Raw genomic sequence first — 14,779 nt, forward strand, 5'->3', positions numbered from 1 at the left:
AACTTTACTGATTTTAAACTGATTGTGCTACTGGAGCATCTGTTTCCAACCCAAGTAGCAGCTGAAAAATCTGAAGTGCTCAGTCTCTCATATTTATGTGTTAATGTCGGTGCTGAATAAACAGATCTATAGATTAAGTTGTTCAAGCATTTCTCTTTTAAAGCCCCTTTCTTCATTTGCTTCTGCTTTTGAAAATTCACTAATTGGGCTTATCCCTTCTAATCAGAGGAATTTCTGAAAAAATGAGGATTGTTTAACTTAAGAATTCCAAAGAGCTCTCATGTAAAAATCTGATCAGTTCCAAGAATCTTTTATATAATTGATTTTTTTTTCCTGATTTGCTGGATGCATTTTTTCCTTTAAAGATACTTCAGTTACTGAAGAGAAGGATTGTTATCTTTTAGGGTGTGAGTATGATTTTTCTTCAGGAGTGTAGTACAATAATATTATGAATAAAAAATATACAGATGGTGAAGGGAGCTGGGTTCTTCAGCAGAGTGCTTTTAACAATGAGTGGATTTGATGCCTTCATGAAACCATTTTTATGGGATGGATCCCTGTGATGTAAAATAGAAACTCTGAACCTGTATAAGACTTTATGCCCATAGGGGAGTGAATGTGATTCTTCCTTCCTAGTCTGGAATGTTATTTTCATATTCTCTTGTGGTTCAAAAGTTTGTGACTTTGACCAGTTAAGTTGTATGTTGCCATTGGGGAAGCAGAGCAATTAACACAGTTACTTTGACTTTGGTGTAAAGTACACTCTGGTTTTACCATATTTACATTGGTAAATATGGTAAAAGCAGAAATGAAACTGCAGAGTTAATGATAAGGTACTTGTGTTGGGGTACTGTTGAAAGGGATTTTGTTAATGAAGGGCAGCATCTCGGTAAGCAAATCTGAGTTCTTTGAAGCATGTTCAGAGCTCCTGAACAAAGACAAAGTCATTGATACTGCTCGCTTGATTCCTAAAACACTCTCAAAGACTCTGACAAAAAGTTCTTTGAGAGAGACAAGTGTGCTGTGAGATGAAAGTGAAGGTCCCATCATGAGTTGAGCTGGTTCAAGGAAGGATAAGTTGCCCATTTACACCCTTGGGATCGTGTTGTGCCTGTGCATGCTCATAAAGGATCTGGGCATCAGGATGATTAGGAATGTGCCAAAGATCATCAAGGGTAGCACACATGAAAACCAGCTCTTAGGGATTACAGGCTTATCCTGCAACAGGGGTGGGTTGTTAAGGTTTGATGTGAAGATCAGCATTGATCCTCATATGCATGGTGAAGTTAATGCGCATGAAGAAGATGGAGTCTAAATTCCAAAGGCACAACAATGGACTCTGAATTAACCATTACAGTGCAGGGTAGAGATCTTGGAAGCATGAGATGCTCTACCAAGGCAAATAGAATATTAGGAAGTAAAGGAATAGAGAACAAACCAAGAATATTTTTCTTTACCTCTCTTTGTGTGCCATCTTACCCTCTTTTCTCACAAAGGACATGATGGAAATAGAAGGAACAGGGAAGGGCTGTGCTGAGGAAGAGTGAAACAGTGTAGAAATGTTTGGCATGAAAAAACAAAACTGAGTAACTTTGTGATGTTACCCAGGGCCTTGTGGTTGTTGCGTATGAGCCTATTCAGGCTTTGGTGGGAAGTCTGGAGGAGGACTCACCCTCACATTTGCAGACCTTAGTAGTGTTGTAGAGCTTTGTAAAAGTCTCAGTTGGTAAACTGAGAATATATTCTGAGAGGTGATGCTTGTTTGCTGAGTCTGGAGCAGCCACGTGTGGTGTGGAGCCATTAAAGAAAGCCCTGTGCTTGCTCTCTCCGAAGTGAGAGGTGACCTGCCTGTGAATGAGCGGCAGCACTGAGCAGAGGTGTCAATCCCAACTGGGGAGTCACTTCTTCAGCACTTGTTTCTGGTTTTTCCTGAAGTTCTTTCTGAATTGTGACTGGATTAATATGTTATTTCATTTATGGTTTCATGACATGTGGGGTTTTCATGCTAGAGATGTATTTTTTTTTTTGCCCACATCTTGGTGTTATCCACCTCTCACCTGGGCGTGCCTTTAGTGAGAAGGGATCTGCCAACATTTGTGCCTTACTCTTGGGGGCTCTGGCTAGAGGGTGAAATGAACAGGTTTCAGTGAGGAAATACATGCAGTGATGCTGCTTTACATGCTTTACAGCATGTTCTTAGCCCTTTCTGGGAGAACCAGGTTGTCTCCACATAGAGAAATTTCCCCTTGGAAGGGTGTGTGTATGTCTGTGATTTCTTCATCAATGTGTCCCTGCATTTATTCTTTCTTTCTACCTTCCTACTTCAGAGTCAGGGCAGGATTTATCTAAAGCAATGTGGGCAGCTGGTCAAGGGAGGGCATTCTGCCCCTCTGCTCTGGCCAGACCCCACCTTCAGTGCTGTGTGCAGCTCTGGGGTCCCAGCACAGGAGGGACAGGGAGCTGTTGGAGCAAGTCCAGAGGAGGCCACCAAGATGATTGGAGGGATGGAGCAGCTCTTCTATGAGGAAGGACTGAGAGAATTGGGATTATTCAGCCTGGAAAAGAGATGGCTTTGAGATGACCTCATTGTGGCCTTCCAATACCTGCAGGGAACCAACAGGAAAGATGGAGAGAGACTGCAAGGGACTGGAATGACAGGACGAAGAGGAATGGCTTCAGACTGAAGAGAGTAGGCTTGGTTTTGTTAAAAGCAAAAACGTTCTTTGCCATGAGGGTGATGAGGCCCTGGCACAGGTTGCCCATACAAACTGTGGCTGCCCAATTCCCAGAAGTGCTCTAGACCAGATTGGACGGGGCTCTGAGCAGCTTGGTTTAGTGGAAGGAGTTCCCCCATGCCAGGAGGGGTTGAAATGAGATGGTCTTTAAGGTCCCTTCCAACTGATGCCATTCTGTGGTTGTGTCTTTCGGAATCAGAGAAGCTTTTAAGGAGTGTGTGTTCTGCCTTGCCCCTCCATTCCTTCTCATCCTCCAACACCAGCATGCAGGGCTGCCTTGTTCCCTAGCACGTTTTTCTAACAGATTCTGCAGTTTAGTATCAGCAGACGGAAAACTCGCCGTGGGAATGTTCCACATAAAAGTTACTTGTGTTTAAATTATTTTTAATCTCTGATCTGTATCTCACCCAAGAACGAGATGCTGTGATAGCTGTGGTCAGCAGTGCTGGGACCCAGGCTGAGGGAGGTAAAACCTCTGAGGCAGCTGAGAACGGGCATCAACCCCTTGGGCATTCAGCTGCAGCAGTGGGACCCAGGAGGCCTGGATGCAATTTGCCTTTAATTAAAGAAGGCACAATGCTGTGATTAATGCAACAAAAAGAATTATGTATTTCCTGAATATTTCCAGATGGGATTTAAATTCTAGGAGGGAATATTGTCCAGGGGAATTATGCTGTGTATTCCTGCTTTCTTCTTTAGGAACTGACAACTTGTATTCCAGTTGAAAAATGCATATAGAATCACTTTTGAATGTGTGGCTGCAATAGTCATTTAGGACATACAGAGTTTAATGAGAGATGAATGCTCTTCAGTACGGGATTGCTGGATATTATATTTTATCTGTCAGCCTGTGTATCTGTTCATCGGAGCGACCTTTGATTCACCCTATTTGTTAATGCAGAATGACTACACCAGGCCTGCCTTTAAACTTAATATTATTCTGCTCACATCTCCATTCTCATTATAAACATGGCTATTTTTAGCCTGCACAGATTCAGAATATGCCTTGTAAGCTTAAGGGGGATTTATTGAGCTCCTGTGTGTATTCACTAGAGATTCCTTGTTGAAGCTTACTGATTTAGGATTTGGGAGGGGTAAAATGTACTATTTAATTCCCAGCATATGCCTGCTGGAGCTATATTTAGCTTCAGCTACTTGTCATTGCCATTGTGCTATTTTTACTAAGAGATGCAGCATTTTCATTGTTCAGGGGTTTAACGAGACAGAAATGTGGATGGATGAGCTCCATAAACTCTGGTGTGCTGCAGGAATTGCTGCTGAAAGTCCTGAAAGCACTCAGGGCACTTGAGTGACCCTGCGCCAGAGCCCTGCATAGCAGGCATCTTGTTCACTAAACAGGGTGTGTAAAGTCACCTGGTTAACACAGGTGCTAAAAATCACATTTAATTGTGTTTTAGACTGATAGAGAAGCTTAACAGGAGTGACAGTGTGGGCTTTGTTTGTGTTTGTACATGTAAAGGTCTGACTTGCTGCAGAGGCACAATTTATTTCATTGCTTAATCAGTTGTTAAGAAATTTTTCCTGGCTTCTGTAGTTGCCAAGTATATTTTTAATGGAGTACAGAAGAGAAAAATTAGCATGGAGAGTGTGTGCTGCAGTTGGGTCCATGAGGATGACTACATATGCACTACAAGATCATTACATATGCATATCCTTTTTATAATGCATGTATCAGGGCTCCTGGTATCACTGCACTGTTTGGTGCTCTAAGGAACAATATCTACAGGGAGAGTCTCCTTTTCTTACTTGGGGAAAATTAGGAATTCTACCTTGATCAATGAAGTATTCCAGTGGATTCAGATTTGCCTCAGGGTTGACATGCAAAGAAAAATATAAATGCTTCCTGCCGTTTCTTGGGTGCATAATTTCTCTTTAAAAACATAGGATTTATGTTAAAAAAAAAAAAAAAAAAGAAAAGAAAAAAAAAAAGGAAAAAAAAAAAAAGACAGTCTGTGAAAATGCAAAACTCTAAAGGATTTTGTGTATCAGAAAATCAGACAGGTTAGCCATGCGTGAAGAGACTGATACTGTCCAGTGAGAGTGCAATGGATAAATCTCTTTCTGTAAAGCAAATGGATCTCTTCCTGCCAATCTTAAGTCCGTGGTTGGACTTGATGATCTTGGAAGTCTTTTCCAACCTTAGTGAATCTATGATTCCATGATATCACTGTGCACTTATCCCACTAGTTATTTAATGTAAAAATTCAATTTATTATATAATTTAAAAAAAAATAATAATGAGGTAGTGTTTTCTACAAGCAGAGAACTTAATAAATATTTTTTGGCTCATTCAAATTCTAATCTTCATTTCTTAACATGTACCTTTCTTGGGCAGCCTAAGATTGTGCCAGACACTAAAAACATTATAGAGAAACAATTTGATTTCAATTTTGAAATAATACTCAACCTTGAATACTCACCTTCTGAGGTGTAAAGTCTTGATGCTCTCCTCATGACAACTGCTAAGCTCCACTTTTTCTCCCAAATGTCCTTTCAATACCAGCATTTCAAGTGGAGGAAGGTCTGGGTGTGAAGGAATGATGTGAATTCCTGCATGGAAGAAACTTTGAGGGTATCAAGATCCAAGTCCTTCAGGACTGAGTTCAGCCGCGAGAGTTGGGTCCAGAGACTCCACACTAAAGAGCTGTGCCAAACTAAAAACCAGAGATTCCAGCAGTGCTGTTCTTTCCTTGGGGGTGAATAAAGACACGATGCTACTGCCATTTAACAGGAAGATTTTTTTCATATTTGATTGGAGATTTTTGTCCTCCCAGAGAGAATTACAGAATTTGGAGGTAGCCAGAAGTTTATCCTCTTTTCCTCTTTAGCAGTGTGGGAGTGTGGTGGGGGCTTTTGTTGTTTGTTTGTTTGTTTGTTTGTTTTCCCTTTTATCCTCCTGAAAACAAGTGAGCAGGAGGATATTCAGCCCATGGACCACTTGCTTCTCCCAACATTGCTGTTAAGTCTCATTCTTTTCACACAAAATCATCCTTTAAGCCTCTTTTTTTATACAGACTTTATTCTTTGTCAGGTTACCATGTGGAACCATGGGCTATAGACTCAGTGATGAGAGGAAGAATCAAAAAAGACAGGTATTCTTTTGTTAGACCATTGTAAATAAAGCTCAAGAAAGTGCTAGTCTGTATTAGTTTTGATAGCCAGATGTATGCATAGGCAGAGCTGTGTGCATTTCCAAATGCCAGCACTGGGTTTTTGAGCTCGGTGCTAAACACAGACACAGTCCTTGTGTTCACAAATCGCTACAAAGTGGAAGCTTGATGTATCTGAGTTTCATCTTCCTTGATTTCAGCTATTTAGGCGTCTCAATTTCTTTCCCCGTGCTTACTTTTTGGCCTTTTCCTTAAAAATAAATATTCAGCTGTGTTCCATGCCCTGTGTTTGTGCCTGAAATGTGTAGCTGGAGCAGCATATCCCACGTGCTTGGATTAAAAGCTTGCAGGGCTGGACATTTCTGAGGTTGATCCAGTACTGCACATTTTTGGGGCCATCTCTGCTGTTGTCAGGAGCTTAAGCATTGTCAGGGTCACCTGCTGCCCTTGAAAAGAATGTGGTTAATTGGAGAAAATCACTCTTTCCTTGTTACTGCCAGATCATTTAATTAGTTACAGCTAGGCAGCTGAAATTCCTTATCCATGATTTATTTACACAAAGCTGTTTAAAGATTTTAAGCATTCCCCTCAGCAGAAGAAATGGAGAAATTCATTTTGTTGAGACAGGTGCTCTGGTGCCTTCTGTGAGCTGGAACTGATGAAGTAGCAATTTTTTTTTTTTTTTTTTTTTTGCTGATGAGGATTTTACTGATTGTTGGTTAGAGTTGAGTATGGGAGTGGAATAGTCAGAGGAGAAGATGAATGAGGGAGGGAGGCAGAGAGAACTTAACAAAATTGGGGTTCATAGTAAGTTTAAGGGAAAAAATCCCACACCCAAACCAAGAAACACAAGGCAACAGGTGAGAAAAGGGGCTAAAGTCAGAAAAAATGGCTGAATGCTCAGGAATGTGTGGAACCAGTGCTGCTAATGGGAATTTGGGTGAGAACCAGATAAGGATTTGGGAATAAATCATGTTTACAGTTGGGCAAGTAATCTGTATTTTTTTTCCAAAGGAAAGTGTATTTAAAGGTTACACACCTAGAATATATATATATTTTTTTTTAATTTCAAGCCCTAATCTCATAAGAAATTATGTTCATTAATGAGAATTGTGTTCTAGAAGCCATTCAGAAGCTAAAATGGAAATATGATGTTCTGAATTTGTCTATTTTTGAGTCTGGTCTTCTGGCATTTCTTTAGTCATTGCAGCCAGCATCTGCAGTTCCTCGGGAGCAAACTGCCTGTAGCACCGACATTTTATCTTCTATTAAGTGCTGAGATCTACCTAGTGTCATTTTTACTGTACTAAGGGAGTTTAGAAAAGACCTGCAAACACAGTGTATGTGAGCCTTGCTCACAAATTATGATTTATTAATTTATCTATGGGAAGCACAAATAATATTTCAAAAGTCATCTTGCAGTTTGGAAAAAAATTGAGGACAAAATCTTGCTTGGCTCTCTTAAACACAAAGAGAAGGATGTGGGGTGATGGGATACTACAAGAAAAAAAAAATATAACAACAGAATCTTCTGGTTCTTCCAGTAACAGGATACACACAGGGATAAAGTCAATTATTGCCAGTAAAATTGTTTAGAGATAAAGAAGCAAAGAATAACAAAAGAAATTGACCAAGCAAAATAAGTGATGTAGGAATTCTACCCAGGAGCTTCTGACCTGAACTGTTTCCAAGCTGGTAAATTTTACAAAATCCCAAATTAAGATGTATAAATGTTATTTTCATCAGAAATGAGGAAATGAACATTTTATTGTTTACTCGTTTACAATACATTACTATAAATTTGAGTTTCCTGACTACTAATTCATGCACTGTGTGTAATTCTCACTGTTGGTGGTTTCTTTGCTGATTATTTCTAATTTTGCTGTTCAACAGTTTTAAAAGCTTTTTTACATCTTGCTTTTTAAGTCTTTTTTTTAAAGAAAATGACATTTTAAATGCTTTTTATATATTGAAGGATTTTTTCTTAAAAGAAGGTCTGCTTATGAGAATTGCTAATATTAAATTAAACTGATGCTTTGTGTTCTTCTATGGAAGTTTTATTTTTCTTTACATAGAGCATATAATGATTACATCTCTGCAGGTGGGCCCTTATATCTTTGATTTATAGTTCCTTAACACGCTCTTGGTCTAAGACAAATTCTTGAGCTAAAATAGTGTTATTTGCCACACAGAACATTGAGCACTTTTTTGGAGTGCAAATTTTCTTGAGTCTGGTATTCAGTCAACCATCCCTCAGAGAATGAGCAGAGAGAGAGAAGGACTGAGCACCATATTTTACTTGCCAGCACAAGAAGTGCCCTTCACACAGCTTTTCCCTCATTCATTTCTCTGTTTCTTTTATCATTGTGTGTTTTGGCGTTTTCTGTTCTCAGTAACGTTCCAGCTTCTGCATGAGCAGCAATAATCTGGTGAATTAGATGGAAATTCTCTTTAGATTTGACTCTCTGCTTCTGCATAGGAAGTACTGTGATAGTAGTTCAGTAGAAATACTTGCTCTGAGCTGTGGATTGCAAATGAATTGGCATTTTAAAATCGGTGTTACAGGTGTTGCTGCTCAGAATCACCACTGAGGTGTTGGCAGCTGGGTGCTGACTCTTGCCAGTGAGTGAGGAAACTTTAGTGCCCAATTGTTTGCTTTTCATTTGTGTCACCAAACCTCAGTTCCTTTCTAACTTAGCTTTACATTTTATTATTAGAGAACAAACTGATGCCAGCTCTGTGCTGAAAATACTTTGAGGGCAAAATGCATGAAAAACCAAACCAGCAATTTTTGATAGTTTATCTGCAGAATATTTCTGGTAGGTGTCATTGACAGTGGGTGCTGCTGGTTAAGAGTCTCTCATTTGGAACTTAGATGCAGAAACACTTTTGTTTCCTTTTCTTCATCAATATAAGGAGGGACCAATGAAACTATAAAAAAATTATCAAGCAAAAGCCATTGTAGTAAATATTTACTGTTGGGTTTCTAGAATGGAGCTCTGCCTTAAAAACAAGGATTCCCCCAAAGTTCACAGGTTTCTGAATTTCAGATGTGTTTAACAGTTATCAACAGGCTTCTTTTCTTGCCTGCCTTGAGAGCCTGGTGTACTCCCCCCTTCCTTCCTTTTGTTTTTATGGATCATCTATAGACAGAATAATGTTCACAGGGACACCCTGCCATCTCATTTTCAGTCTGCTGTGATGCAATTTGGAGAAATGTAAGAGTTGCTATTGGGATTTGTAGGGATGAAGAGACTCTACATCTCAGGCTGTGATTGCTGTTGGTTTGACAAGGAGTCAGGATACAACTTCATTTAAATTGGGGGCTATAGCATTTGGGCCGTTCTCCACAGGTGCTGTGGGAGAGAGTAGTAAATTATTTTAAATTTGTAGGTTTATGAAAGTGTAGGATTTCTTTTCTTCTATCACAGAGATTGAAAATCAATCTTTCATGTTATTGCTGAAGTAATTTCTGAGGTTTTAAGAGAGATTAGATTTTGTTGTTGTTGTGGGGTTTTTTAAAATATTTTTTTTCTGTTAATATGACATAAATCCTAAGCAATAAACCTTTATCTAACCACCTGAAGGCTCCTGAAAAAAAAATATTTCCTTCAGTCATGCTCCTCACCTGCACATCCATCTACAGACCCGATGTGAAGTCTGACTGATCTTTTTTCCTTCTGTGCACATGCACATTCATAGACTCCTGTAAATCATCACGACCAGAGAAAGAACGGAGGTTTGGATGTTCTGTAGTTCTCAGAATCTCTTGTCTCCTCAGTGTTTAATGTGCCCAGTTAGATCTTACATTTTGGGTGAGAAGGGATGTCCTGCTGCTGTCTGGATTAATAGAAGATGGTTGGGTTTCCTTTTCCCTGTTCTTGCCAGAGGGATTTCAGGAGACACAGCATCAGCAGCAGGATTTCTCCCACAAATTCCTCACTGCAACAAGGGCCAAGATTATGATGGTGCTCTTAAACTCTCCTTCTCATCAGTGGCACATAATGGTTGTATTTTAAGCTTTTTTCCTGGAGGATTTTCACTTGGTCTAGGATGGAATGGAGTTTGAATCCAGAATCGTGACGCTCTGTGACCTTTCAAGCTGAAATCTGTTACATGTTTACCTGTAATGACATGGGACTGGGCCTGCTAAAGCAGCTTTTTGCCGTGGTCCTGTGTAGAGTGAACCATGGAGCTTTTCCTGGCAGGAGCCTGTGAGCATTACAGCAATCATACAGAGCAAGCAGAGTTTTCACCATGCCCTAATTGAAATTGAAGTCCGTTCTCCCATTACAATGTAAGCAGTGTCAGATGCCTGTACTTACAGAGCCTGGCTCTGATTTTTATGAAATGGTCCAGTTGGTTAATTAGGATGAAGTATGTTTTGAATGGGTTTGTGTTTTTTTTTTATTTTTGTGCTTAATATTGATTAGCTCTACTGACATAACATAAACTTGAGTTCATTAACTACAAATTAGGAATTGACATAAACAGAGTAGATGGGTATGTCCAGAGTGCCCAGTGCAGGGTTTTATTTGTATTGTAAGGTGACTCTCATGAATTTTAATGAAACTGCATTAAGAATTAAAATTAGTCCACTTAAAAGTGAGTTGGAAATGGGCAGAACAGTTAAGTGCATACATGCAGCAGAACATTAAACACTTGATTTTGGTATTCTTTAAATCACTGGATTCTGGTTAAGAAAATTATTCTATCTTGGTTTCTTTTCCTTCAGCCAGACTCATAAACAGAATGGTATCAAACAGAAATGTTTTTTTTATAAGTTGGAAAATACTTAGATTGTTCCTTAGAGCTCATGGAAAAAAAAAAAACAAGTCTCATAATTTTTTTTTGTACATCTTCAGTTGAAAGACAGAGTGCTTTTACCTATCTGAGGCTTGATGGTGTCTGATAAATAGATTTGCTTTCCTGGATAAATTGTTGACTTGAGCTTTGGCATTTTTTGCCTGTTTTTAAATAAAGAATGAGCTAAAAGCCAAACAAAGGGGAAATGGGTGTTGTTGCTGAAGCCTTTTAAGAAGTGTCTGTCCTTCCAGATACAGGCTTCAGCAGAAAATGTGATGCCCACCTTAGAGTGGAGGGCTGGCACTGCCTCTGTCCTTGCTCTGAGATGGGGCAGTAGCAGTTGCCTGAGGACCAGAATAAAAACTGAGAAAAAAAAAAATCCAGTGACATTTCCCAAATACTCACCTTGCTTCCAGCAAATCATATTTCAGGGACGTAATGAAAGAGGAGGTGGTGAATAATCTCTTTGGATCAATCAAAGGGTTGTTCTGAGCTTGAACACTGATGATGACATGGGGACTGTGCTGTTCATCGAGGGGAAATACACAAAGCCCCAAATTTCCTCACGGAAGTAAAGTCTCAGTGCTGCTGAGAGCAATGAGTGCATAAGGCTCATGCTAGAGAATCATCCTAATTTTTAATATTTACTAGCCAGCCATTTCCTATAAAATGAACACAAAGACAAGGTGCATGCAATTAGGTGTTGCTCCAATCTGTCAGTTCTTGGACATGAGAGTAGGTTTGCAGTGACTTGTTGAGAGACCAGATTCTTTTAGCTTTCTATAATCTTTATCTGCCCCCAAACTTTGAAGCTTTTCCATTTGATTTTGCAGATAGTAAAGTGGTGAATATTTTTCAAGAGTATGAAAGAGTGTAGCATTTAATAAAACCTAACTCTTTTAAGCAACACTTTCAATTTTTTTTTTCAATGTTGATACAGATATTTCGATGGTGATATGGAGAGGAATTATGTAAAGGGAAGTCCCGCTGACTTTGTGCTGCACTCTTTAGTTTTCAAAAGGATTAGGCAATTGTTTGCCTAAGCTGCAGTTATTTGTTAGGTTGCCTTTTTTCCTGAGATAACAGAACGGGTGGGTTAGGAAAGCAAATTTGCAAATCACTTCTATGGCCTAATTTAATTAAACTTGTGAAATGCACAGTAGTGAAAAACAGCTAACAAGAAATTGACTTTTATTCCTCTAGACACTGGAAGCCATTTTGAATTTCAAGTACTCTGGTGGACCAGGACACGCTGAAGGATATTACAGGAACCTTGCCCTAGGCCTCCACGTGGAGGTGGAACCCTCTGTTTTCTTCACTCGCATCAGCACCCTGCCAGCAACAAGGTGAGCCTTGTCCTGACTCTTGAAACCTCACTCACTGTCTCTGTTCTATCGAATATAACCTAAAGACAATATTGGAAACATTTTTAATATCATCAGCAACACGGAGGTAAAGAATTATGTGGAGAAATTTTCAAAATTGCTCATTTAGCAGTTCAGTGAAGCAATTAATGTGCATTCAACAGCTCCTGAGGTTCAGGTGCTTTCTCATGATGATGTATTTTAGCTGGGACAGGATATCTCATGTTTATTGTACAATTTGATGACTTTTTTCTGTATCTCTTAGCAGTTGGGGTGTGTTGTGCAGAGTTTGGTGTTTTTATAACAGAATCTTACTGAAAATGCACATGCGAATGATGTGAGGAATAAATTGTGACCAGACTCTCCTTTTGTGTTTGTTTCCTCTTCTAAACCACAGAGTAGTTTCACGTGTCATAGTGAATATTAAAAGTCAAGGCAGCACTTGGTGGTGTTCAAATGCTGTGGTCATGAAAATCTGTTTGAATAAAATTTATCAGCCGCTGAATGCACTCAGTTTTAATAATTAGCAGGATTATTGTAAAAAACCCTCTATGCACAGTGGGAGCAAGAATTTGGTTTGATTAAATTCTGAGATTATTTCAGTGCAATTATGTATGCAACACTGATAATAATAGTTGAGAGGAAACTTAATTGATCCGAGAGATTCTTACTGGGCCTGGGACCCTTTCATGACAGACTTCAGAAATTTAAAGATGGGCAAGAAGGAAATTCCAGTCTAGGAGATACTAGGTGAATATTTAACTTTCAAAGGAAAGCATTGAGTCACCAGTACCATGCTGTGGCAGAAATGTTCAAGGATAGATGGACAGCCTGTGGCAGCAACATAGCCTGAAAAACAGGGCTGTGAGCAGAAGAATTAAAGCATGAAGGAAAGTTTTAGGCTTGAACATGAAGAAAAGTTAGAGAGTCTGGAGCAAGAAGAGTGATAAGATGGGATTTTTGCTATAACATATGTTTAAAGCAACTTCTGTTCCTGCTGAAGGGAAGATGACTGACAAGGGAGTGGAGTTTTTAATCATGACACTGCCAAGAGGGAGGGGTATTCTGTTCTTCCCCACAGGTGATACAGCAAATAATGACCTTTACAGATAGCAAGGGAATTTTAGGTTAGACAAAGATACTGAAAAGCTGCAATAGTTTTTTTAGGAAAATGTTCAAAAATGAGATGAACGAGATTACTTTTAGTGAGTCATTTGTGTCCAGCTTTTATAAAACCATATGGCTCTATTAGTAAGCAAGTTTCTTGAGCATTTTGCTGCTTGAAAGTGTAACGTAACATAACATGGTTTTATTATTTTAGGAGTTGCTCTAGTAAAGCAAATTTAATGCTGCTTGGCAAAGTCAGAACTTGGGATCTGAAACAACTGTTTGCAAAATTCTGGGCCCCTTTTAATGATCAGTTTCATCCTTGCAATGGCACATTCTTCAGCGTTTGTAAGGTTTTCGATATTGAATAAGTGATCTCTCTTGAACAGCCTGGAAGTACCACAGCATCAGCTAAAAATAGTTTTCAAGAAGACTCATTATACAGGTTAAAATAACCAGATTTCATTTATTATTTGAATGCATAGTCCTCTCCATTCTGTGTCAAAAAAGCTCTCCATACTCTCAAAATGTGTATTTTTAATGGACAGATTGCTCTGTGGTTCACTGCAATTCCTTATAGTTGCAGGGTGGACTGGGGGTGAAGCTGCAAACCTTCCATAAAAGCTTCCAGTGCTTTTATTTGACTCTCCCTCGTTGGGATGTTGGCTTTTTGTGCTTGGCTTCCTCAGCTGTGTTTTGTGTAGGCCAAGCTTATCCCACCCCTGCCTTATTAATCTGCTCTTTGGAGTTCATGGTGTGGGGCAAGCATTTAATCCTGAAACCTTTACAAATAGATGGAGGTGCTAATTCAAAGGCAGAGTTTCTGTGTTAGCAGGGCACAGTTTCCCACGTTGTATGGCAGCTGGTGCTATATTTAGTGGCTCCAGTTCAGTGCTTCAGCTCACGTTGTGTGTGTTTGCTTCATCCTTTGCCTGTTCACCACACTGATCAGCAGTTAGGTCAATGGAAACTTTCAGTGGTTTGCTGATTGGAGATGTAAAGATGTGGCTGCTTTTGAGGGTGACTAAAAGCTTTACTGAGTTGGAGAAAAAGACTGTAATATTTATATTTCTCCCAGAAATGTTTTCTTGCCAGACCTGTCAAAAAGCTTTTTTATTTTTTTTTTCTTTTTTGTTACTTTAGGTATATATTTGCTAAGTCATGAAGGCATTTTGGTATTCTTATCTCTTACTGCTTGTTCCATGTTATTGGCTTTAGTGATCTGCAACACTGTTCCTTTCCTCTTGTGCATCCCTGTGCAAGTTCTTCATCAGAAGGAGAAGTCGTGGCATTTGATATTGTAATTTAGAGTAAAAAATGGCAGAAATGTGTATCCCAATCTGCTAAGGATAACTGCCCATCATTAGGGGAAAAAAAGTTTGGTTTTTTACTGTTGATCATCTCTGCCAACATCTGAGACACAAGGCCAGCGAATTATGAGTTTGGGGGTTTTTTACTTGCTCTGGTAAAAACTCAAATCTGATTTCCTTTTGCTTTACAACTGAGACTTCACTGCTTAAGTACTATCTGAGGTGCTGAGCTATTTTTGTTTAGTCATTAAAAGAAATTGTATTTTATAATTTACCTCCTTAGCTGTCATTTCAGAATGGAAATTCATTATCTTGGTTTCATTATC

At 39.2% G+C, this 14,779-nt stretch overlaps 1 protein-coding gene across 1 annotated transcript in view; it reads left to right on the top strand.

The window, feature by feature from the left end:
• Positions 1 to 14,779, top strand: part of TRAPPC9 (trafficking protein particle complex subunit 9) — a 319,212-nt gene that overhangs the window by 133,084 nt on the left and 171,349 nt on the right. The window contains exon 18 of the mRNA XM_058422961.1: positions 11,876 to 12,018. Within this exon, the coding sequence (XP_058278944.1) occupies positions 11,876 to 12,018 (143 nt within the window). The remainder of the gene's footprint in view (positions 1 to 11,875; positions 12,019 to 14,779) is intronic.

The sequence above is a fragment of the Hirundo rustica genome, chromosome 1 (assembly GCF_015227805.2).
Source record: "Hirundo rustica isolate bHirRus1 chromosome 1, bHirRus1.pri.v3, whole genome shotgun sequence".
NCBI classification, from domain to species: Eukaryota; Metazoa; Chordata; class Aves; order Passeriformes; family Hirundinidae; genus Hirundo; species Hirundo rustica.